General features: G+C 47.7%; 2 protein-coding genes across 14 annotated transcripts in view; one reads left to right on the top strand and one right to left on the bottom strand.

Annotated features, from left to right (window-relative positions):
• TOM1L2 (target of myb1 like 2 membrane trafficking protein) overlaps positions 1-22,912 on the bottom strand; it is a 118,846-nt gene extending 95,934 nt beyond the window's left edge. For 4 of the 9 annotated variants that reach the window (XM_026005627.2, XM_026005628.2, XM_026005630.2 and 1 more), the window contains exon 1: positions 22,722-22,899. In XM_026005627.2, the coding sequence (XP_025861412.1) occupies positions 22,722-22,773 (52 nt within the window). In that variant the 5' untranslated portion in view covers positions 22,774-22,899. Of the gene's footprint in view, positions 1-22,721 lie in introns of all 9 variants that reach the window. The other 5 variants (XM_026005631.2, XM_072730542.1, XM_072730543.1 and 2 more) reach the window with 2 other exon arrangements.
• A 387-nt stretch (positions 22,913-23,299) lies between these two features.
• The window catches only part of DRC3 (dynein regulatory complex subunit 3), a 35,275-nt gene continuing 32,029 nt past the window's right edge, over positions 23,300-26,545 (top strand). For 2 of the 5 annotated variants that reach the window (XM_026005623.2, XM_072730539.1), the window contains exon 1: positions 23,318-23,436. The gene's annotated coding sequence lies outside the window, so the exon portion shown is untranslated. Of the gene's footprint in view, positions 23,437-24,074; positions 24,187-26,545 lie in introns of all 5 variants that reach the window. The other 3 variants (XM_026005622.2, XM_026005624.2, XM_072730540.1) reach the window with 3 other exon arrangements.

The raw sequence follows: 26,545 nt of genomic DNA, 5'->3' as shown, positions 1-26,545 counted from the left end.
TATTGAGATATAATTCACATACCATAAAATTCACCCTTTGAGGTGGTACAATTCAATGGGTTTTGGTATATTCACAGAGTTGTGCAACCATTACCACCATCTAATTCCAGAATATTCCCCTCAACCCCAAAACAAATATTATACCCATGAGCACTTGGTGCCCACTCCCTCCCTTATCCCAGGCCCCCACAACCACTAATCTGCTTTCTCTCTGTATAAATTGGCCTACCCTTGACATTTCATGTAAGTGGAATCACGTAACATGCAGCCTTTTATGTCTGGCTACTGTTACTTACCATAATATTTTACCTAATTCAATTTTTATTAGCACTTTGTTCCTTCCTATCTTAATTTTTATACACTTAAAGCATAATCTTTTGCTAACTTTGTAAAGTCAAGCCCAGGTTTTTGCTGAACAATGAATTGCTGACCCTTAGCTGGCCCAGAAGCTGAAGGAAGCCTGTTTGGTCTCTAAATGTGAGCTGACCGTATTGGTCTACTTTTATTTATTTTTAAATATTTTATTTTATTTTATTTTTTTATAATAAATTTTTTATTGGTGTTCAATTTGCCAACATACAGAATAACACCCAGTGCTCATCCCGTCAAGTGCCCCCCTCAGTGCCCATCACCCATTCACCCCCGCCCCCCGCCCTCCTCCCCTTCCACCACCCCTAGTTCGTTTCCCAGAGTTAGGAGTCTTTATGTTCTGTATCCCTTTCTGATATTTCCCACACATTTATTCATGACAGACACAGAGAGAGTGAGCAGCAGAGACATAGGCAGAAGGAGAAGCAGGCTCCAGCCGGATGTGGGACGCAACCCTTGGTCTTCAGGATCAGGCCCTGGGCTGAAGGTGGCGCTGAACTGCTAAGCCATCCGGGTTGCCTCCGCCCAGGTACTTTCTATTAAAAGTAGACCTGGGTAGCCCCACATTGGGCTCCCTCCATGGAGCCTGCTTCTTCTTCTGCCTGTGTCTCTGCTGCTCACTCTCTCTCTCTCTCTGTCATGAATAAATAAATTCTTAAAAAAAAAAAAAAAAAAAAAAAGAAGGTACCTGGGGATTAGGAAGATACTGAATAGCCAGCCTACCAGCCCTCAGGAACCACACACACTAGATACAATCTGTGGCAGAGAACAGTAAAGAATTCAAGAACACATGTTAAATAGGAAGAGCTAGCCACCATCCACTGAAGTGTTTTGCAACTGCTATGGGTGAGAGTGTATGTGCACTAATCCCTGCCCAACACTCCCTGAAATTCCTATGTTGAATGTGACTATAATTAAAGGCAGGTCTTTAAAGAAACGATAAAGGTAAAATAAAGCCACTAGAGTGGGCCCTAATCCAAATTGACTGGTGTCCTTATAAGAGGAAATTTGGACACACCAAGAGATACCAGGGATGTGGACAGAGTTGGGCCATGTGAGGACACAGCAAGAAGGCAGACATCTGTGGGCCAAGGAGAGGCCTGAAGAGAAAGCAGGGACACCTGGGTGGTTCAGCGGTTAAGTGTCTGCCTTCAGCCCAGGGCGCGATCCTGGGGTCCTGGGATTGAGTCTCACATCGGGCTCCCTGCATGGAGCCTGCTTCTCTCTCTGCCTGTGTCTCCACCTCTCTCTCTGTGTCGCTCATGAATAAATAAATAAAATATTAAAAAAAAAAAAAAAGAATCACATGCTCCACTGACCAAGCCAGCCAGGAGCCCTCCCAGAAACATTTCTGATGTAGGGAAAGACCGTTTAGGGAGTTAAGAGCTTTATATGCATTATCCAACTTGAACCAAGACAAATGTAGTAGTCATAACCAAGGAAACTGAGGCGCAGAGACATTAAATGCCTGTATCCTGGCACTACACCTTTATCTTTCATTAAGTTCCCCAATCTAACAATTTCATTTTGAAAGACCAGCTGAAGTTGATCTGCCAATTTCAGTTTGGTGAAGTAAATTCTATGCATTGATCTTTCATTGAAACTGGCAGCATTGGGCATTCTGGATACCAACATGAATGCCTCCTGGTCCCTACCTAGGAGGAGGTGTAGAGCCCAGCAGGGGAAGGCCACAGCTCTCCAGGGCCACTGCCAGCCCTACTGCCAGCCCATACGGAGCTTTGAACAAAGGAGAAAAAGGCTCCCCATTCTCAGAGCAGGAGCAGCCCCAGATCACAACCTGCTCAGCAGCCCTGTTTCCCTCTCTGCCGTTCACACTCTCTGCTCTCGCTAAGATGAGAGGAGCAGAGGATAGAGAGTGATGGAGCATTTGGTTCTCTCTCCCTTGCTGGCCACACAACCTCCCTCCCATACTCCTCTGGACCAAAGCCAGCCAGGCCACGGGATGTGGGCATACTGATGTTGGGGGCAGGGCTGGAGTACAGAGCCAGGCTTATTCACAGTGGGTAGTGGGCAACGCCAGAAAGTGACAGTGCCAAGCAGGGGTCAAAATGCCAGAGGAAGCCACATAAGGAACAGACTGTCCCAAAGATCAGGTGAATGGGGAGCTGGAGCCAGGAAGCCAAAGCAGGCCAAAGCCAAGAGAACATCAGAGCCCCACAGAGGACCTGGCTCTGACACTCTCTGATATCACTAGAACCCTCCCTGCAGGCTTCATGCCATCCATTTCTCACCCAGGTGCTTTCTATCCTAGATAGCTGCTCTTCCCATCTGCCGCTCCGGGTCCCCATGCCCACCTCTTCCCATTGGTAGATGCTTTCTAGAGTGGAGAGTGGCAGCTGTGGAACGCTGGCCAGGAAGACCCAGCTCACCGGCAACACTGCCTGAACATCTAGAATAGCAGGGAACAATGTAAGGAACAGCACATCCTGACACGTCAGTTCTAACAAGAGCCTGTCCTGGCCCACAGGTGCTCACCGCTGAGTACGAGAATAGACGCTACAAAGCACCCCTTCCCACAGCTTCGAGTCACACAGGATAAACACATAACATATACACACATGCATGCACACACATGCACACAAATCTAGTCTATAACCTGATCTGTGCCAGGATGGATCTATGAAAAGCGTAATTGGAGAAATCAGGACATCTGGGATGAAGACGACAGTTGCTCTGCAATCATTGGCCACATCTTAGTGAGTGTGGCACTTGAGCCACACCTTGCTGGTGACCATGAAAGCAAGAGAGGCAGAAAAGAGAATCATTCTGGTGGAGGCGAGGGCAAAAGCAAAGGCTCAGAGACAGGCAGTGTGCCTCAAAAATGGGCACCACCTGGGCTAGCCAGAACTTGGCGGAGCTCTTCCCAAAGAGTGGGATGGACCTCCAGTGCGTGACTTTAAGTGGGCCAGGGAGTGAATCAGTCCTCTTTTTCTTTTTTTTTTAAAGATTTTATTTACTTATTCATGAGAAACAGAGAGAGAGAGGCAGAGACACAGGCAGAGGGAGAAGCAGGCTCCATGCAGGGAGGCCGACGTGGGACTCGATCCTGGGTCTCCAGGATTACGCCCTAGGCTGTAGGCAGCACTTAACCGCTGAGCCACCAGGACTGCCCTGAATCAGTCCTCTTGAGATTCTTGTGCTTCTGCCCTATTTCGGTTATTCAACGCTACGAAAGCTCCCTGTTCTAACAAGGAGTGGGCCTCAGCTGGGAGCCTTAGGACAGCAACAGGACCCAGCTAGAATAATCTTGTTTTGATCTCACAGTACTTGTTTATTCTTATTATTTTTTGTTATTTTGGATTACTGCCAAGTGAAACTGGTTTTCAATTTATAGTAGTGATAAAGCTCCTTTAAAAGCAAATTTGCCCGAGGAAAAAAGTGACTCAATTAAAAAAAAAACAAAAACCTATTCTATAAATAGCAGCATAGGTGACTCCTGGATATATGAGAATCATGAAGGTGGCCCCCAGGAGTTCATGGAAACCATCTGTGTCTGGGAAACCCCAGGCCAGAGTCTGGACATGCAAGAAAGGGCAGGAGGAGAAGCTGCAGTTGCTTTTTCCAAGCGACCAACAGACTTGAAAGGCCCATCAGGAAAGAGGTCCTAGTTCATCTTTGCCTCCAGGGGGAGGATCTCTGGGATGGCGTCTCTTGGGATCTGCTTGGAGCCAACGGGTAAGCAGGGTAAGTGCTTATGGCAAACCTAGGCTCACCTCTCAGCTCTGTCACTTACTCGCTGGGAGGGCTCTGGCATGTGACTCTGCCTCCCTATAAATCAAAGAAAATCACACCACTGCCTTAGAGGTTGCTGCAAGGAGAATGACCAGCAACCTTCAATAAATGGCAGTTCCTCCGCACCCGCTCCCTTTCTAGCTCCCTGGCAGGGACCCAAATCTTCAATCCAGACTTTGACAGTGTTCCTCAGATTTGAAGGAAATAGAATTCTCCTCCTCTGTTCTGCCTCTAATTAGAGGATGTGCAAAATGCCTGACTTTAGTTTATTGTATCAGGTTAGCAACTAGGAGAGAGACCCTGTGGATTCTCAAGGCAAGCATGTCACCAGTTATGTGCAGGGACTGTTGAATGTGGGCATCAAAGCGGCTATCCTGGAGCGGCAAGTGAGAGATGTGGTCCCTTCATGGCTGGCAGGCAGGCAGGGCAAAGAAGGGAAGGTACTGATATACTTCGTATGAAAGCCAACTAAAAAATGCTGACCAAAAGGGCTCTTGCGAGCAAACCCTTCAACAAGAAAAGTAAAGGTCCTGTCTGGCCTGATATAAGGCAGAGGGAGGCCAAGGAGGCAGGAAGAACAGAGCGTCTCTGCAGCTCAGCCAGCAGGCCCATTCTGTGCACTTCCATATAACGTGGCGCTCAGGAAGGAGTCAGCCAAAGACTGCGAGCTTTAATGCACACGTCTCAGAGCTGGTTTTCTTCTACGAAGCACAGACCACCAACCAAATGCCTCTGCCCTCCTCAGACATGTAGAAATGCAGGAGATACCCAGCACTGATGAGGGTGCAGGAAAAAGAGCAACTCAGGCTCTGCTGCTGAGAGTCTATGCATAACACCTTTTGCCAGTCTGGCAGGCTCTATCAAAGCTTCAGATGCTTCTAGAGTCTGACCCAGGTTTTTACTTCTGGGAATCTAAACCAAATAAATATATAAGTGTACAAAGATACGGTGCTACAGCATTGTTTATAAGGACAAAAACCTACTGCCTCCTAGTAGGAGCATGGCTGGATAAATTGTATATCCATTCTATGGAGCGCGATGCATAATAAAGTACATCTGAATATGCTGCTGTGGAAAGAGCTCCAAAATATACAATGGCATGACAAAAGCAAGCTGGAGAATGAAACCTAGAGGAGGATCCAATTGTACAAAAGAAACTTCATGGCACAAGGACCACACACTAAGCAGCCAACAGGGTTACCTTTGGGGAGCCGAGTGGGGGTGGCAAAGTGCGGACCTGTGCTTCATACAGAATACACTTCTAAGTTTTTTTTTTTTCTTCTTCTTACTAAGTTTTAAACAAGAATGAGCACATGGGTCAATGCCCATTCACTGAAAGGCAAACAAACAGTCAGCACTGGAAAACAAAGAGCAGGCAGTCCCTGGGCTGGAGGAGCCGTGGAGACCAGGGAAGGCCACCCCGAGGCGCCACTTCCTCCCCTGAGTACACTACAGGAAGGCTGGGAGGGTGTGTGTGCCTTTCCCAAAGGCAGCTTCCCACCTCCACGATGGGCCTGCAGTGGGGCTTCTGGGAAACTATAGTCAAAAGGCAGCTCCCCCTCCTCTTACCCGCCTCCATCCTGTCCCTGGTGGGACACATATCATACATGCCCTGAGGCACGTACCATCTCACCCCCTTCTTCCTAAATCTAGCAAGTTTGAAACCAAGAAGCCCTTGGGATATTCCTCCAACAAAAGCACACATTTGATGAAGTTCAACAACAGGCCCAATGGCTTGTTCTCTCCTCCTATCCTTCTCTTTCTTTTGGGCCAGCTCTTCTCATCCTTCAAAACCAGGTTCAGGCAAGGTTTCTCAGGAACCTTCCTTCTGTGCTCCTCTGAGTCTCCCCTGGGCCTGTCCCCACTTCTACTGTGGATTCCCCTGGGCACTGAAATGACATGTTTATCTCCCTCTCAGTGGAAATTTGCTGAGGGGGGTAACTGCATCTCACCAGCACCAAGCAGGGCAGGCACTCAGAGACACTAGGGGCTGTCCCACTTCCCCCTACCCCATCACACTGCAACCTGCCTCTGTACCCAGGGCAGCGAGTTTCCCCCCAAGATAGGAGGTATCTTCTTCTGGAGGACATGCGTTCACTAGGGACCAACATAATGCTACTAGCCCACTGAGGGCTCTGATTTCCACTGTCACTAAACCCAACAAGGGACTCCTCAGGTCCCTCTGGTCCACCACTGCCTCTAAATCCAGGAAGCAAGGTGGCCACCAACAAAGCAGTTTTGCCTAACAACAACCATATAGGATCATTTAGCAAATACAGCTTGTTGAAAAATGAACATATTCCCCATGGTACTGATGTTTCTACCTTACTCCAGATACACATCCTTCACTTAGGCTCTGCACAATCCTGGATTTATGTGGGTACTTAGTGATAGACCCCCTCAAAAAAGTGTACAACCACCTCACACCTATTAGGATGGCTACTATCAATACAACAACATCAGCAAGGCTGTGGGGACACTGGAGCCATCGGGTGCCATTAGTGGGAATGTAAAATAGTGAGCCACTGTGGGAAATAGTATCAAGGCTCCTCAAAAAAAAAAAAAAAAAATAGTGGTAACATATCCAGCAATTCCACTTCTTGATATATACTCAAAATAAAAAGCAAGGACACAAATATCTGCACACCCATGTTCATAGCAGCATTATCTACGGATGGATGAATGGAACAAATGTGGTCTATCCATACAACAGAACATTATTCAGCCTCAAAAAGGAAAAAAATTATGAGGTGCCTGGGTGGCTCAGCGTCCAACTCTTAATTTTGGATCATCATGATCTCAGGGTTGTGGGATCAAGCCCCACATCGAGCCCCACATACGGCTCTGTGCTCAGCAGAGATTCTGGTTGAGATTCTCTCTCTCTCCCTCTCTCTACTCACATGCCTTCTCCCTCCAGCCCTCCCTCCCTCTCTCTCTCTCAAATAAATAAGTCTTATTCTGACACATGCTCCAAGACAGATGAATCTTCATTATGTCAAGTGAAATAAGCTGGTCACAAAAGGACAAATGCTGTATGATTCTATTCATAAGGGGTACTTACAGACAGCGATGCCAGGGAATGGGGGGGCTCAGGGGGAAATGGAAGTTGTTCAATTGGTACAGTATTTCAATTTGGCAGGATGAAAAAAGTTCTGGAGTTTGTGTTAGTGATGGCTGCACAATAATGCGAATGTACCTGAACTATACACTTAAAAATGGCTAAGATGATAAATTTTGTTATGTGTATTTTACCACAATTTTTTTTAAGATTTACTTATTTACTGTGGGAGGGGTGGGGGAGAGGGAGAGGGAGAGAGAGAATCTTAAGCAGACTCTCCACTGAGCATGGAGCCCAAAGTAGGGCTTGATCCCAGGACCCCAAGATCATGATCTGAGCAGAAATCAAAGAGTCGGAGGCTCAACCAACTGAGCCACACGGGCACCCGTATTTCACTACAAATTTTTTTTAAGCATGCAAAGAGTTGTTCTGTGCCCTTGAGAGTGAATTACTTAGAAACAGCTATTTGGCTTCAGAAGTCCTCCTAAAAACTGCTGGAGACAAGCAGGCAGGCCATGTTCCCCGGCCCCAGCAGGATGAAGAACAGTCCCCCAAGGGGACTCACCATTTATCTGGGTAACAGAAAAGGTCCCAAACAAGGATTAACATGGGGACAGAGGCCTAACATCACCTGGCCTCAAACCAGGAGAAGAATCCCACCTGCCAGCATACACACAAATAGGGCATAGAGCCAGCCAATTCCTGATCCACTGAGCTGCTCCCACCTTCACCCACCACCACTTGAGCCTGATAGAGGCACTAGGAAGCACACAGGCTGTTGACCTCATGGGTTTTCGGACCTGTAGGCTGTGAGATTCTGAGAAAGTCCCCACAGGGATGAAAATGCTCAGCTTACAAGGTCAAGAGAGTTGAAAGGCCCCAGCAAGGCCCCTGGCTCATACAGGTGCTCTGTGCACATCAGTTCCCTTCCCTTCTATCTAGGCCACATGAGGACGCCTCCCTTTGAGCCAGGACACCAAACTCCCCTCGGGGTAGGTCTAGAACATCATTCATCTCGGAATTTAAAATCCCACCCCACTCTTAGTGGTGCCCTGACATAAAGAGGCACGTAATTATTAAATACATATGAAATACAAGTGCCATGGCAGTTCAGTGGGAACTGGGCCAGCTTTGAGGCAGTGGGAAGACCTAAGTTAGGTCTTGAGCAAGAGAGAAGCAGTGCCACACAGAGGAAGGAGCATGAGGAGCGCAGAGGCCACACACAGAGGTCTGGTAGAGAGTCGACAGGAAGCAGCCAGCCCTATCAGTGAGGCCTTGAATGCCAGGCTGTGTTTATACTTTGTTCACAAGGAGACCGGAGTTCCAGGATGGTTCTGGTAGATCTGTCCCAAGCTGAGTGGTGGCCAGGTACAAACAGAGGGAGAAAGAATGAAGGAGAGCGCTGGAAGGTATCTGCAATGGCCCAGGCAGGGGCAGGGCTGGACTAAGTTAGAGGCCCTGTAAGCGAGAGGGGAAACAAAGCCTAAAGACGTTATGAAGAAAAACAAACAAACAAATCCCCTCCCACTGACAAAGCTCTGCAGCCAAGAGAGGCCTCCAGAACAGCCATCACAGTCTGGCTCTCCACTCCATCTGCTCGGCCCTTCCGGACCTCTCTTCCTTTTGCTCTTGCTCCCTGGAGCAATCTGCCTTTATGTTCAAAAGTATTTATGAAATTGAAATGACTGTATCTCATGGGCACCTTGTCAGAAACGTGCCATTATGAGTGACATTTTCGGGTGTCAGAGTTAGTTTCTTTCGTCTGCTGGTAGATCCAATTTGCCCAGTTGACAAGTGAGAAGACTGTGACACCAATAATTATAGAAACAAACCCAACCCAGTATCTGGAAATCAAGCTGTTCTCTCCATGTCTTCCCTCACACTCAGCAGATAATATGGCGGCCCACTGGCAGAGGGCCCTCACTTCTCAAACCACAGCAGCTCACGGGGACCAGCAGAACCCCAAACCACATGACCTTTCAAGCCAGCAGCTGGAGAAAAGAATGCATGACTTCACAGGACTAAAGGGAGAAAGCAAAAGACTTCTCCAAAATACCACTGGGGTTCAAACAAAAGAGCACACACTGTACAACTCCACAGGCAGAACTCATCTCTGGTGAAGGACTTCAGATCAGTGGCTATCTCTGCAAGGGATTGTAGGGAAGAGCTGACTGGGTAGGGCAGAGAGAACCTTCTGGAGTGACAGCGAAAGTCTTTATCTTAGCAGGAGTGTGGGTTACAACTGTGGATGCATTTGCACAAATGGTAACAATTAAGATTCGTGCAGTTCATCATAAGTAAATTGTATCTCAAGAAAAAATGTGTGAGAAAATGTGTGTGAGTACACACGTAATACATAAAATTAAAAAAACCACACACACATACATAAATTGGATTCAAAAGTAAGTAGAATCTTCTATGAAGGCTAAAGGTCTTACTTTAGAAAAACTGAAGGCCACTTTGATTCAGGCCTTAGGCTCTAGGCATGGAAATGAACTCGAAGACTCTTGGTCAATCCACACTCTCCAAATAAATGACTCAAGAGGTAGGATGTGACCTACCCACAGTCACCCAGCCAATCAGCCACAGAGTGCTGACCAATCCGAGGCCTCCCAAATGCTAGCCTGAGATTCATTTGTCTGCTCCGGAGTGGTGCCAGAAAAAGCGGCTGAAACAATACCAAAGGTGATTTTATGAACTAATTTCATTTCAACCTTCAAACCTAGAGCTAAATAGTCACCCCCACAAAATTATGTGAGTGTAATTAACTTTCAGACAATAAAAAAATATTTGCCTTCATTAGTCTAGGTCAAGAACTGCCCCTTCTGGGTGAACTTGGCTGGCTCAGTACATGGAGCATGTGACTGTTGATCTTGGGGTTGTGAGCTTGAGCCCCACACTGGGTGCAGAGATTATTAAAAAGAAAATCTTAGGGGGCTGCCTGAGTGGCTCAGCCATTGAGCATCTGCCTTTGGCTCAGGCCGTGATTCTGGTGTCTAGGATTCAGCCCCACATCTGCTCCCTGCTCAGCGGGGAGTCTCCTTCTCCATCTCCCCCACCCACCCCTTGTTCGTGCCTTCTCTCCCCCTATCTCCCTCTCTCAAATAAACAAATTTTTTTTAAAGATTTTATTTACTTATTCATGAGAGACACACACACACGCAGAGAGAGAGAGAGAGAGAGAGAGGCAGAGACACAGGCAGAGGGAGAAGTGGGCTCCATGCAGGGAGCCCAATGCGGGACTCGATCCTGGGACTCCAGGATCACGCCCTGGGCCAAAGGCAGGGGCTAAACCGCTGAGCCACCCAGGGATCCCCAAATAAATAAAATCTAAAAAAAAAAAAAAGTTACTTGGCTTAGTGGTAAGTGCATTTTTTAAAAAAAGGTACTTTCCTTAAATTTCAAGGAACACTGTAGGTTAGAAAAGCTGTTGGGAGGTAAAGACCTTTCCCACTTTCTTTTTAAGAGCAGATGGGTGGGATGGGCAGCCTAGGTGGCTCAACGGTTTTAGCGCCTGCCTTTGGCCCACGGTGTGATCCTGGGGTCCCGGGATCAAGTCCCACATCAGGCTCCCTGCATGGACCCTGCTTCTCCCTCTGCCTGTGTTTCTCTCCTCTCTGTGTCTCTCATGAATAAATAAATAAAATCTTAAAAAAAAAAAAAAAAAAGAGCAGATGGGTGGGGTGACTGGGTTGCTCAGTGGTCGAGCGTCTGCCTTCGCCTTGGGTTGTGATCCTGGGGTCCTGGGATTGAGTGCCCCATTGGGCTCCCCACAGGGAGCTTGCTTCTCTGTGTGTCTCTCATAAATGAATAAATGAAATCTTTTTTAAAAATTTAAAAATAAAATCTTAGGGGAAAAAAATAAAAGAACTGCCCCTTCATCAAATGGCAAGCTGCTACTTCTTTCCTTAGCCTCCCTGCCTATATACAAATATCCTTAATTGGGCAAGGGGTCTGGGTTAAGAGGAAAGAGGTGCCCCCAGTTTTACCACTAAAGCACTGTGGGACCTTGGCAAGTCACCTCAGGGGATATAATAAGAAATATATATTTGATCTTTGTCCCTAGTTCCTGGCACACAACTCCTAAAATCCTTGGACTCTCCAGAGTGCTAAGAGGGTCTTTTGTATGCTAATGGATGGCTGGTGGCTGGGGCCCCTAGATACCTTCCCAATGGGAACCAATGAGAGCCGGACACCAGAGGATTGGGAACTTTCAGCCTCCACTCTACTCCTCCAATCTCCAGGATGAGAGAGAGGCTGGAGAATAAATTAATCACCAACAGCCAATGATTTAATCAGTTATGTCTACGTAATGAGTTCAAGGAGCTTCCGAATTAGTGAACATACTGAGGTCTTGGGAGGGTGGTGCACCCAGAGAGGCATGGAAGCTCTGTGCCCCCTCGCCTCATACCTTACCCTGTACATCTCTTCCATTTGGCTGTTCCTGAGCTCTATCCTTTATAATAAACTCATAAATATAAGTAAAGTGTTTCCCTGTGTTTTGTAAGCTTTCCTAGTCAATTCTTGAATCTGAGGGGGGCATCATAGGAACCCCCATTTACAGCCAGCTGGTGTGAAGTACAGGTGGCAACGTGGAACTAGGGACTAGAGTCTGAACTGGGGACAAGTCTTGTAGGACTGAGCCCTTAACGAGCAGGGTCTGCAACAACTCCAGGTAGTTAGATCAAATTGAATTGAATTGGTATCAGAATCAGTTACTGTCAGAAACCACCACCCCACCCCACCCCCACGCACTTGGTGTCAGAAGTGTTGTCAGAGTAAAAATATCACAGGCCGAACCCCTGGGCCTCAAAAATTAGGGGGTTGGACCAAAAGCTGCTAATGTCCTTCTAGCTTGAATTCAGTGAGTCCTTGAATTGCTGGTTTAAGAATTTCCAGAGTTAACACGAGGGATTCTCACTCTCTGGAAGCCACTAGCAAATTCTGCTTTCCAACGCCAAGCACCATCATATCTCAGGCCTCATTTCCTATTTTGACTAATGACGTGCCAAAACTGTGTGATTTCTCCTTTGAGAAGTGGCAAAAAACTCAACAGTGTCCTATTACAGGGCCCTGTCCTTGTCCCCAGCTCTCAAAGATGTACAGCCCAATTCTCTGAGATGAAGGAATCGGTCTCTCTCCATTACACTCAGTTTTTAAGCCAAAACCTGAAACAGAATTTTTGACATGCCTTCCAGACTACAAGGCTGGTGCTTCATGAATGATTAAAACAGCAGCTGGTAATGTCTTAAAAGCAAGTTGGTCAGTTAGACAACTTAACATCTGTTTAAATCCCCTCTTTCCCCCCCCTTCCAAGACCATAGTTCCAAACCAAATCCAAAGAGAAAGTAAATACACCAGTATATACGGGTCTTCCATGAACAAGAAAAGAGCCTCTCTGAGTTCTAAGAAAGCATATCCTTTAACGGAACTCTCAGAAAATGTGGTGGGAGGACGAGGACACTTGTGTGCTGAATCACACGAGAACTGACCGGGTGAAGATTTTCTAACATGATGGCGCATCTGAATTGGGGGCAACTCCTGCCAGATTTTCAGCCACCGAGATCATTCGGGGGTTCGTTCATGCAATTCCACAAATAATTCCTGAGATCTCCAGCTTAGTGGTTATGAGCACAGGCTCTGGCATCCACAGACCTGGGTTCAAGTCCTTGCTCTGCCATTTCTTATACACAGACCTCAGGGAAAGTACTTTAGTCTCTAAGCCTCAGTTCCCCCAGTGATGGCATCTGCCTCACAGAGCTGCTGTGAGAATGAAAGGAAATGATGCATGTCGGTACTTAGCCCAGTTCCTGGTGAAGAATCATGCTGACTAGTACCACTGGTGTCACTGTTCTGGTCTTGAAGGCACGTGTTAGGCTCTCCGGAAAAATCAGGACATGACGCCACAGGCAACAACAGAAAAAAACAGACAAACTGGACTTCATCAAAATTTAAAAATTTCCTGTCTCTGAGGACCCAATCAACAGAGTAAAAAGGCAACACAGAGAATGGGAGAAAATTATTTGCAAATCATGTAGCTGCTAATTAACATCTAACAAATGGGGAGAGCTCCTAAGACTCAACAATAACCATCACAAAAACCAACTCAATTGGAGCACCTGGGTGGCTCAGTGTTTGAGCATCTGCCTTTAGCTCAGGTCGTATGTAATCCTGGGGTCCTGGGATCAAGTCCCGCATCGGGTTCCCCACAGGGAGCTTGCCTCTCCCTCTACCAGTGTCTCTGCCTTTGTGTCTCTCGTGAATAAATAAATAAATAAAACCTAAAAAACAACAACAACCCAATTAAAAACCGGGCAAAGGACTTGAACCTACATTCCTTCAAAGATATACAAATGGCCAATAAGCACATGAAAAGATGCCCACTGTCACTAATGATGAGGGAAACAAATGCAAATCAAAAACACAATGAAATATCACTTCATGCACACAATGGCTACCACAAAGAAAGAAGTCACTAGCAAGTTCTCGTGATGACGCAGATATTGGGGCCCTACGCACTGCTAGGGAGACTGTAAAATGGTACAACTGCTGTGGAAAATAGTATGGTTGTTCTTAAAAATAGTAAAAAGAGAATTCCCATGATCCACTATTTCCACCTCGGGGTATGTATTCAAAACACCTGAGAGCAAGGATGAGAATGGCTATCTTGCACACCCACATTCACAGTGGTATTATTCACAACAGCCAACACAAGTGCCCAAAGATGGATGAATGGACAAATAAAAAAGGAGATTCTGAAATGAGCTCCCATGTGAGTGTATCTTAAAGATATTATGCTAAGTAAAAGAAGTCAGTTATAAAAAACACACACTGTATGATTCCACGTATGTGAGGGAGGGCACCTCAAGTGGTCAAATTCAGAGAGTCAAAGTAGAATGGTTGTTGCCAGGGGTTGGAGGTGAGGAGAAATAGGAGCTATCATTTAATGCATACAGTTTCGGTTAGGCAAAATGAAGAAAGTTCTGGAGATGCATGATGGTGATGGCTGCACACCAATGTGAATGTGCTTTTATGTCACTGAACTTTAAAATGGACAGAAGGGTTAATTTTGGGCTATGTATATTTTACCACAGTTTTTAGAAGGAAATCAATAAATAAGTACAAATAAAGACAGGTGTCCTCATGGAACGTTTAGTCTAGATGATACATGGAAAGAGCTATAACATAATACCATGGGTTTTTTTTGTTTTATTTTTTAAGATTCTATTTATTTATTCATGAGAGAGAGGCAGAGACACAGGCAGACACAGGCAGAAGGAGAAGCAGGCTCCGGCATGGAGCCCCATGTGGGACTCGAGCCCCACCAGGATCATGACCTGAGCTGAAGGCAGATGCTCATCCCCTGAGCTACTCAGGTGCCCCACATAATACCATGTTTTGCTCTTAAGCATGGTGTCTCATCGATCCTCTGGACAACCTGGTAAGATGTGACAGAGCAAGTATTCTCGTCACATACACACCCCTTCTCTGTTTACGGATCAGGAAGTGAGTAGTACAACAGTTAATGAACCCACACAGGGCAGTCAGGACAGAGATAGAGACAGGACCAACTCCAATTCAAAACAAAAAGTGCCAAATGTTAGAAGGGAACAAAGAGAGGGCAGTGGGCATCCCAACTGCTCTAGAATTCCTTGATGGAACTTCTGCTAGCTTCATGGAATTCCCACATGGAATCAGTTAAGGCCCCTTCTTGTCTAAATGGAAACAGACCATGCTTGCTGTCTGCCAAGGCAAGGGGAAGGAAAGCCCTACAGCTAGACTCCCTGGATATGGAATAGGGCTCAGCCTACCTGAACTACTGAACCTTGGGGAAGTTTCTTAGTTCCCTTAAGCCATTTCTTTGCTGAGATAAGAATACCACTGACTTGGTGGAGTTTTCAGAGGAAAAAAAAATATTTTAATGAGTTAATGTGTATGACAGGAGGTCTGGAGGATGCTAAAGGATCAGTAAATGACGGCCAATATTTTGAGCTTTGAAAGATACTAAAAAGTAAGATTGACAGAAAGGAACCTTTGGAGTGAGCAACCGTGCAGTGTATCTGCCACATGCTGTGACAGTCACAAGGAAGTAAAAAGTACGCATCCTGCCCTGGGGAGCCTCCAGCCTCATACAGGAGGTAAGGCAATAAACAAGACATGAAATAAATAACCTCAGGAAACTGTACCAGGCAGGAAGAAAGCAATCAACAGGTTTGAATATAGTAGTTGAATGTGGGACACTGTGCTAGGGACTTGACATACATTCTCTCATTTAATTTTCATAAAAACCTGGGAAGTTAAGAAATTTTCTATTTTATAGGTGAGGGAAGAGCCAACAGAGATAACCAAAGGCTGTGAGTTCAAAGAAGAGATTCGGCACCATAAACAGGGTGGTCTAGGAAAGCTTTCTGGAGGAGGAGGCAGGTGCTTTCAGACACTGGGCATGCTCACTTGGATGGAAAAGATCAACAACATTCTTCTAGGTCAGGAGGATTGGTGAGAGCACTAAAATAGGTACCAAGTCTGAAAATGGTTTTTGAAAGGCCCCTCTCCAGGGCACCTGGGTGGCTCAGTTGGTTAGGCCTCTGCCTTCGGCTCAGGGCATGATTCCAGGATCCTTGGATCATGCCCTGCATCATCCCACTCTCTGCTCAGTGAGGAGACTGCCTCTTCTCTCTCCTCCACCCCCTCACCATCTCTCTTTCACTCTTGCTCTATCTCAAATAAATAAATAAATAAAATATTTTAAAAAAATATTAAAGGCCCCCATTCCTAGGCACAATAGGCTAGGTCAGGAAAAAAAAAAAAAGGCCTGAACATTATTTATAACTTCTCAGACTACTAGGTTAACCTAAAAATTCTAAGTGATTTATCTGCTAGGTCAAGAGCAACAACCCTTAACTGAAGCTCCTCTGGGTACTTTATATTCTCTTCTTCACTTTATATCTGTCCTCCTTCCCTCCCACCAAGAAAAAACAGGTAGATTACACAGAAATATGTTAAGAGAACTTATACAATATTGCATCTCCAAGAGAAAAGTAGGGGGTGAAATTAACAAGGATGGCACCCATTCCACTTATTATAAAAAACGAGAAGAATCTTCATGAGTTTAAGAGCATTTTATGGTGATTTTTTTTCTCCTTTGCATTTTTTGTACATTTTTCAATATTTCCCACATGGACAAACACTGTTTTTTAAGAAACAGTTCTTTTTTTTTTTTTTCTTTTTTAAGATTTTATTTATTTATTCATGAGAGACACAAAGAGAGGCACAGGCAGAGGGAGAGAAGCAGGCTCCATGCAGGGAGCCTGACACGGGACTCGATCCCAGGTCTCCAGGATCAGGCCCTGGGCCGAAGGTGGCACCAAACCACCGAGCTACCCGGGCTGCCCAAGAAACAGTTCTATGAGAGTTTTTAGTATTCCAAATAGCCCACTCTAAGCAAGGTCACCCCCCTTCAGTAAAGCCCTTGGTGTCTGTGCTCCTGTTCCTGCACATGGAAAGCAGGGCACAAGGAGCAGGCTGCCCCCCACCACGTGACCAGTGTTTCATAAGCTGTCCAGGCAGTTAAGGACAAATGCTCTCAGAACCCCAGGCCTCTTCCTCAGGTGGCCCACCAACCAGCCTCAGCACTTCTCTCTGGTCGAGGGACACATAGGAAGGGCCCCGTCCCGGACCTTCGAGGACTTGGCAGAGCCTGCTTCTGACTGCCCTGTAGGAACCCCTGCTCTGTGCGGATAGGGGCTTTGATGCGAAGAGAGAAAAATGACCTTTTGGTGACTCCCAAAAGGAAATCTCCCTGTCTCTGTAATGATATCCTTGCTACTCCCCTCCCTAGAAATCCTTCCTGGCTCCTCAGGGCCACAAATGAAAGAACCCCAACTGTTTGGCCAACAGTTGAAGCCCCCCACCATCAGGCCTAACCCTACCTTTCCAGTCTCACCTTCCACCACCAACGCTTGCTAAGCCAACAGACCTGGTCCTGTTATGCCCTCCCCCACCCCCCTTACCATTAGCCTTTGCTCAAGCTGCTTGCCATATCTGCCGAGAGTCCTCCAAGCCTCCTTCTCCATCCCTACCCATCGGTCAAAGCTCTGCTCAGCGGCAGCCACGGCCTCCTGAGTCTCCCTTTCTTCCTTCCCAAAGTGCTCCTCCTCACTCCTCCCTTACAGAGGGCAGCACAGGATAACAGCACACCAATTCTGGAGCCAGCTCCCTTCCGGAATGTTGTGGGACCTTCTCTCTTTGCCCCAAGGCCCCTGTCTGCAAAATGGAGATCATATAGTACCTTATGGTATTCTTGTGGGGATTAAAGGACCACAAGATCTAGAAAGTGCCTACTTCAGTCTCCACACTAAACGTTTAGGTATTGTTAACTCTTACTACTGGAGTAGTGAGTAGTAATAACCCCTTCCAATCTCCACTCTCGTACTTCATTTATCTGTCCAATCTAATGCCCTTTTTTAAAAAATCATGTCTGATTTAGGTACCTGTCTTAGCTCCCTTACTAAACTGAGAATCCTGGTAAACACTTAGCTTAATATATACAGAGATGCGATACATAGCCACCAAATGAATGACGGATTTCTAAATAACCCCACTCATAGTCTGTCCAGAAGAAAATCCACATTTACTGCTTGAAGAAAGATAAAGAAGAGATTAAGGGGGCAGAACTTTTCATCTAGAGCAGTAGTTCTCAAAGTGTAGTCCCTGGACCAGCAGCAGCATCACTTGGGAACTTAGGAATGCAGAATGCTAGGCCCCAGCCTGTACTGAATCGGAAACTCCGACAGTAGGGCCCAGCAATCTGGTTTTTTGTTTTTTGTTTTAAGATTTTATTTATTTATTCCTGAGAGACACAGAGAGATAGAGAAGCAGAGACACGGGCAGAGAGAGAAGCAGGCAGGGAGCCCGATGTGGGACTCGATCTCAGGACTCCAGGATCACACCCTGAGCTGAAGGCAGACGCTCAGCTGCTGAGCCACCTAGGCGTCCCTCCAGCAATCTATTTTAACAAGCCCTCCAGGTGATTCTGCTAACTCTGAACCATAAGGACCGCAGAACAAGAAGCAACATGGCAGCACAGAATTGAGCACTGGCTCAGGAGCAGATCCCTGGCTTAACCCTGGGACGAATCTCTGGCCTAAGACCTTGCACCAGCCTAACTCCTCAGGTCCTAGGCCTCCTGAGAAGCAACACAGGGGAACAGTAACACCCAGATCATTAAATACTTGTATTATGTGAGATCCCGTGTACAGAATTTGCATACAGTAGGTGCTTAATAATTTTAAGCTCTTTTCAGTTGTCTTCCTGTGTATTGCACAGGGCTGTAAACACACAATAAAATGACCAAGGCAAAAGGGCTTGGCAAATGGTCAAGTGCAAGGGCAATCTGAGGGATAACTGATTATTCTGGCAACAGTGGGGCTGCAGAACACCTAGCATTCCCACAGCACTGGGAAGCAGTTTATATCTAACACCATCCAATCTACAAGCACAAAGTCTGCAACAGAGTATCTGCTTCTTAGCCTTTATAAAAGCTGAACCATGCAGAGAAGAGATGGTCCTCCCTGCACCCACCTCACCCCCCACAGTATTCCCATCAGAATTAACTAGCTACTGGCTAAAATTTTGAAATGAGTCCACACTTTACTCTTGGAAAGAAGGATAATCTGAAAACGTTTTCCAGCCAATACAAGGAACTGTCACCACTCACAGAGCACCCTGGACCTCACTTGGGGCAACTCCTGACATTCCAACCCCCCGTGGTCACAGACAGGTTAGATGAAGACAGTAACCTTCTGAAATTTTTTTCAGAAGAGAAAACCCAGAAATAAAAATACAGACTTTTTCTTCTTCCACACTTCTTAGCCTCTCATCCTACTGCTCATTCTGCTCTAAATCATGCATTCTACTCGGGAACCACCTTTCAAAAGGACAGTGAGGATGGATACAAGAATACACAGCTAACTACATCAGACCATGGGCTTGGCTGTGTGTTCAACCAAATAGCCCAGGTTACAATGTCCTCGTGAGGCCCCAAGCATGAGAGAGAATAGTAATTACCCTACCCCTTTCCAACCTGCGCCCAGCAGAAGGGCTCCCACAAAGCAGGTGAGCAGAAGAGCCATTCTGCCAAGAACCAGAGACGGGAAAACACACCATCCACTTCACAAGCGCATCCATGCAGTGGGTTTCAAGAAGCATGCCAGGACACTTCAGACACTCAAAGAGATACAGAAATATGCCAGGAAAGAGATGAGATCTCCAGGTCTACACACTGACACCAGGCTCAACAAAGCGGTCTGGGAAAATGGAATAAGGAAAATCTTTAAAGAAAATGTAATGAAAATGAAGATCCACCACGCAAGTTCTGTATGATCGTTACTTTGGGACCTGACACCACTTTAAAAAATCTACAGACAGTTAATGCGGATGAGAACCAACCAGACTGTCAAATAAAGATCTAAAACCACACACACACACACACACACACACACACAAATAATAATAATAATAACCAAGCCTTGAGACTACAACCCTCATTTTTTGCAGCTCTAGCACACCTTTGGTGAGCAGGGTACCCCTACAGAAGACTCCTGAGAGCACCTTTTAAATATCTGTACCCCAGAGCCTGGCACCCACAGACACTCAAAACATTGGGGGGACTGTTTAACTGCAAGCCCCATGCAGCTGTTGAGAGGTGTTATTTCACGAGTGGGTAAAATAAGGAGCAGAGAAACTAAAAGTTGGAGTCAGCTGAAGAATGTCATCTTTGATATCACATCCCCCTCCCCAAGAATAAGGCTTTATCCTGGGCCCACACCCAACCAGCCACTGTTCCCCAGTCACCTTTTCCACTCAGACTGGTGAACACAGATGTGCCCACGCCACCCTCCCTACCTCATGTACCTGTCCCCAGGCATGGGGCAACCTCTTCTCTGCCTGTGAATTCCCAGCCACCCTCGTGAGCAGCCCTTGGACTCCAGAAAGCCACTTCCATCTCCCCAGCTCTTCTGAATTCTTCTGGACTAAGTTCACTGACAATCCCCACTACTCAACTGAGTACTTAACTATGGAGTGGCCTTTGATTAGTGATTATTCCAAGCATCTCTGTTCTCTCCGACACCATAAATCCCTTGAGGACCAGGGCAGCTATGAAATGCCCACTCTCCCCTTTACCAGCTGAGCAGTGGCTTCACTCCTCTGAGGCTCAGTTTCCCCATCTCTAAAGTGGGAAGGACAACAAAACTTACTCCACAGAGCAGCTGTAAAAAGCAAGTAACATAGAACTGCTTTCTGCAAGCTATAGCTGCTGCTTCTACTCATCAGCCTTGTTGTTTTATTTCTGTATCCCTTCCCTCCTGTCAACCACCTGACAAGACTTTTAAAAGAATAGTAACAATACTAAATGCCACGAAAATCACTTTTACACTTTGTCAGGACAGTACAGAATATACAGAACCTCCTTCTATCCTCTAATCATTCATCTGAACTGTGATGTCCGCTGGGTCTTGCCTGTTGACCAACTGTCAATAAGGAGGCTTCATTCTCTTCATGGTCAATGTCTTGTCTAAGGGATAATAAATGCTGGGGGCTGTTCCTTCACAGGTCACAGATGGGCCAGCTGCCCCACGTATCCTTTCCAGACAGCACACTCAACCCTAACTTAACTATTCTGTTAACAATGAAAGCTACAATTTAGTGAGCCCCTACTATGTCCCAGGCAACCATCATCCCACTTAATCTGTACTCCTCTGTGAGTATGAATCAATCTCTCCCTCTCAGCAAACTGAAGTTCAGAAGGGTTACACAATTTTCTAGGGTCACACAGCCCAAAAATGGGTAAGGCAAAACTCAACTCAGGCCTCCCTGACAGAAGCATCATGCTCTTTCTACTCACTACATACCCCTATGTCCTTAATATTTGTGTATTTTTAAATGTTCTTAACTTCTACCCCTCACCAGCTACCCTGGCATTTCCTATTGTAAAGGAGACAGAAAAGAAAATAAATCCCCCAAGTTTACCAGCTCCTTCCAATAACCATTTGGGATTCAATACTCAACTGAGAAATGAGGTTTTGGGAAAGAAAGAGCACCTGAGGAAAGGACACAAAGGAAGAAAATATAGATACACATGATAGTTCATAAAGGTGGGAAGACGTTCACCCAGGGCCCAGTGTCCATCATCTCTTATCAAAGACCTTACACCACAAAGAAAAGAAAGGCTCCCAAATGCCATTTAGCCAACAGGAGAGGCCTCAATCACTTCCCAGACCCCACCACAAGCTGACAAGTAAGCGGGAAAGTCGTAAGTAAAGCCGGATATAAACAAATCACTGCTGCCTAAACCAGCCAAGCCCAGAAGGACACCAAAGGTCTTCAGTCATAAAAAGACGTTTTACCAGTCCTTCAACCAACCAGGAGGAGCCCAGTTTTAAAAGAAACCAATCAACATTCTTGGGTAATTACTTGGAGAAAGATCCTATCTTGGATGAAAAGACAAGCTGCTTTTTTTTAGTAAAGAAATCCCACACAGCAGGGCCATTCTGGTGTTCATTCACCTAGCCTTGGGATTTCCTTACCCAGGATACCCGACATCTCTGGTGCTCTTTTCCAGGTGCCCAGAGCCCCCATATAGGATTAACAGACACTACGGACTGAGTACCCCTCTCTCTTTACACTGTCACTGAAAGACTTCAGCTTTGGGCATATTTAATATAGGAGAGCAACAGCCAATGTGCAGAAACTATTATCAGATCTATCAAAACTTTAGAACTTGAAGGGACCTACCACACTTCACCTCCACACACACACAGGTCATTTGACAGACAGGGAAAATGTCAAACCGGAAAGAGCAGTGACTTGCACAAGGTCATACAGGGAGAGTCACTGGCAAAGCCCCTACTGGATCCCCGGCTTCCTGATTCCCAGTCCAGGGCTCTTATCATTAAAACACACAGCCTCCCTTCTCTCCCCGAGACAGTGCAGGGATGCCATCCCCCTGCCAAAATAATCACCCTCGGGGAACCCTTCCCCCCATCCCAGTCCCTCCTACAGCCTAGCTGAGCTGCAGCTCTAATTAGCAAGTCTCAGAGCAGGGAGTATTCTCTGGGAGGGTGCCCGGTCTGAGGGCTGCTGGTACTGAGGAGACGGACAAGGATGGAGGGAGAAGGGTGCGGGAGCCCTGGGTCCTGGCGGCAGTGGCTGCGAGACCGTCAGCCTGGACGCGGACGCACTCGGTGGCATCCCCAGCAGGCGAGGAGGCAAGCCGACCCCAGCAGCCCGCACCGCCTCTCTGAGCCGGGAGAGGCTGGGCCCGAATCCGGGAGGGCCGCACGGAGCATCTCCGAGTCCACGCTGGCCTTTGGGGCGCCTCCCGGCAGGGTGACACGGGCGCCGCGAGCAGAGGCCCGACGGCAAGGATGCCCGGGCGGCCCGCGGGGTGGCACCGGTGCCCGGCAGAGGCCCGCGGTCCTCACCAGCCCCGTCAGCCGCCGCCGTCGCCCACCCAGATTGCCCACCCTTCGCGCGGCCTTACCGAGGCACTGCCCCACCGGGGTGCTGAACGGGTTCCCCAGGAGGAACTCCATCTTGAGCGGACAGCAAGGCAGCGGCCCGGGCCCCCCTGTCAGCCGCCCGGGTCCCCGCTGTCCCCGGTCGCGCTCCCGACCTGACTGACACTTGCCCCCGCCCCACCCTCCGAACGCCGAACGCCCGGCCCCTGACCCCACCCCTTGTCGCGTCCCCATTGGGCAGCGTCTGTCTAGCCCTTCTCCGATTGGCCCTTACGCCTCCCTTGCGAAGCCCCGCCTACCCCGCGGCAGACGATTGGGCGGAGCGGCGAGCTAGGTCACAGGAATCTCCGTCAGGCGCAGCGGCGCCTCCAAAGGCCCGCCTCCGAACGGGAGTCTGAGTGTTGTGATTCATCTATATATTGGTCAGTCTAGCGAATCCTTACCATTACTGGCCAGGAGACGAGTCAATCACTCAAGTGGGGGCGGGGGAGAGGCGGGACTACTGATATCCCTGCCCATAGACAGTGCTGATTGGAGAAACGTTTGTTTTTTCTACTGCGGGTTGGTCGTAAGAGTATTTCCCCGCCCAAGAAATACTGTCACGTGACCGTCAACTTTCACCCAGGATGTCTACTCTACGACTTCCCCTTAGCAACCGACTGGCCGAGCTTGGTTCCCTTAGTAACCGGCGAAGCGTCGGCTTGCGTGGAAGCAGTCGGGTGGCCGGCGCTTGAGACGGTGAGACCTTGGAGCGGAGACTGCGGGAGGACTAGCAGGGGCGGACTTAGCTCTTTCCTCCGGCCTGTTTCTCTGGGAATCGACCCGGCCCTCCTCACCTGTAGATGAGCACACAGTTCTCTGCCAGCCGCTTCACGGCTGCGCCGGGACCCTGGGCTTTTGGGCTTTGGAAGAGAAGGAAATAATAAGGACGGCCCCGGGCCTCCTGGCCTGGTCCCTTTTATCGAAACAGAGGTACCCGGTCCACTGATGAGCTCCTCACGTATTTAACCCTCAGATCCGACCTCTTGACTGTCATAAAATTGTTTCTGTTCTTTGTATTCTTCACCTGGTGCTCCATAAAGTATTTTGTTTTGGGATACAGCTACCCAAGTTCCATGCATGTCTCTTCTCATTAGCTCATTGTACGACTTTGGACAATTTCCTTCCCCTCCCGGGCCTCAGTTTCTCTCTCTGGGAAATGGGGGAACTAGCACCCCTTTCTCCAGTGACTTCTAGAGCCGACATGGAATTAAGTAATGAAATTGTACTTAGTACCCAGCAAGCACTCAGTAAATCGTTGATTTTCTCTAAGTAATCCACTGCCAGCAGGGGCAATGTTTTTCCGATTCAATTGATCACAAGTTCTTGTTTCACAGGGCTGTCCTGGTTTTGTTTCTCGGTCAGGAGGCTGCTCTATTGACAGTGGTGTAGAGCCCTCCACTGCTTTCCCCAGCCGCTACCTCTGGGCTTCCCCAACACTGTTGTCAGGCAAGTCATCAGGAACCCAGGTTGGGTGGTAAATTATTGACAAAAAGTTCCTTAGGGGAGGAGCAGTGGGGCCTTGGCCCTGCCTGGGAATAGCTGTGAGAAACCTCGTGGGTTGTGATAGTGAAAATCCACAGTGCCCTGCATACGGTTGTGTCATGGTTAAGAAAATGGGCTCTGGAATCACATCTCCCTGCTTCTGCCATATGCCGTATAGATGTATGAACTTGGTATCTTACTTAACCTTCCTAATCTCATCTGGAAACTGCCACTGATTAGTCCTACATATTAAAATCCTCGAGATCTCTCACAGCCACATCTTACCACTACCCTGCTCATGACTCTTGCTGTTCTCAGTACGACAGCCAGAGTAAGCCTCTTAAAAGTGAAAACTGTTCACGTCACTGCCCTTATTAATTAAGCCCCAGGAGCTTCCCAGGAATCCAAAGATGTTAAGATCCTGCAGGCCCCTCCAGCCGTGCTTCACTGCAGCCCAAATGGAACATGGCTCGTGCACTCCACCTCAGGGCCCTGGCTGTGCCCTTCACTCTTCCATCTTTCCTACTCACCCTTCAGATCTCAGCCCTGTCTTCCCTTGCCAGGCCAGGCACCCCTCACATATGATGTCCCAGTTCCCTACATCTACAAACTTGTCATGGTTTGTAATTAAATATTTGTACAATGATCTCATTCACGTCTGAAGCAGAGGGGAGGAGGTCTGTTTTATTCCCGACACGTAGTAGCTATTCATTACACGTGTGTGGGCTGAATAAATGATCTTAAACAAATGTAGGAGGGAGGACTTATCCATTTTTACAGACAGTAAATCAGGGGCTCAGACAGGTGAGGTTCGTTGTCAGAGGATGCCCACCCAGGCTCCAAATCCTACCCTCATGTGCTTAACAAAGAGCATGCCTAATGACTCTTCCACATTGAATAGTGATTGTGGGCTTGACAGGAGCAAGCCTGATCTGTCCCAGGTGCCAGGCCCCGATGAAGTGGGAGTGATGAGAAGTCAGTTACAGTTTTGAAATCGGAATTAAGAAGCATTTCCCAAAGCACCGCACTTTTCTTTGAGAAAGCACAAACATTTCGCAGGTAACATCTGCCAAATACCGCACATTAAAATTTCCCCAAAGGCAAGTTGGTGTCAGGTTATGGGAAATCTTAGAGAAAAAAGATTGTTTTAAAAGAGTGGGGAAATGGGGGGGGGGGGGACTGGAAACGTCTTTGGAAGTTGACTCATTCCCTCTAAGAAGTTGGAGCCAATGTTGAGACTGGAGAGGGTGGGAGGATGGAGGGCCAAGGTGGGAAGGGCCGTGGGAGCGCTTGGGGCCAGGAGCAGGGTCCAAGGAGACTGTGTCTCTTCAGGGGCAGAAGGAAGAGACTCACAACAGTTAAACGCACAAGGCTATTAGATCACAGACAGCCCAGAAATGGAAGATGCAGGTTTATATAAGCTGCGTCCAAGTGGATGGCGGGCAAGGAGGGCAGTGGCAGCCTCTAAGACCAGGTGGCAGGATTGCCAGGCCACCCCAGTTTGCAGTGGACACCATCAACCCAACACCAGCTGTCCCTCCAGTGGTGTTCAGTGGGATAATTCAGGGACTCCCCAGCATCAGGGAAGAGGCCTGGGTGGGGGACCAGGAGGGTAAAGGTAGATGGCGAAGCCAGTGGGGGGAGGGGAGTGGTGGCAAGAAACAGGAGGAAAGAAGGAAGGGCTGAACCTGGGAGCTTCCAAAAGAGTGCGCCTTCCTGCAGGGTCCAGCCCTTCTGGATGCTCTTACTCTTAGGCTGGTAATGATGAGAATGAGGTCAGGGGTGCTCTGGCTTCCCAGGGCTGTGGCTCTGTCCAGCCAGGAACAGCAGCCCAAGGTCAGCCTGTGGCTGACCAGCTCCACAGATCTCCCATTTGCCTGCAGAATCTCAGCCAGATCCCTTTGGCCCCTTAGCAGCAGAAACCTCCAGGGGTCTGTTTAAGTAAAATAGAATTTAATGTGAGAAGCCAGGAAATGCTCACAGGGCCTGGAATTAGGGACATGAGGAGCAGGGAAAGCCAGCAAAGACCATGTCAGTCTGTTGGCCCTTTTGTCTTATTTCTGGATCACCTCAGTTCCCATCTCTTTCTCTTCTCTGTCCTGCCTCATTGCCTCTTGTTCTCTCTGCTCAGCCACATGTCTGGATAGCCAGTGACCCCCGCAGTTCCTCCCTAGCACCCACAGCCAGCTCTGATGGGACCTCCAGCCTGCTGTCCCCAAGTCCACATTTCTCAGGGGGTGGGGAACAGGGATGGCAGTTTGGGCAAGTGTCCGCCAATCTGTCAATATCCACTCACTGAGCAGCTTGTGGTGAGATTAGGGAG

The sequence above is a fragment of the Vulpes vulpes genome, chromosome 12 (assembly GCF_048418805.1).
Source record: "Vulpes vulpes isolate BD-2025 chromosome 12, VulVul3, whole genome shotgun sequence".
Lineage (NCBI taxonomy): Eukaryota > Metazoa > Chordata > Mammalia > Carnivora > Canidae > Vulpes > Vulpes vulpes.
The sequence above is the reverse complement of the archived record's forward strand: the minus strand, read 5'-3'. Positions and strand labels throughout refer to the sequence as shown.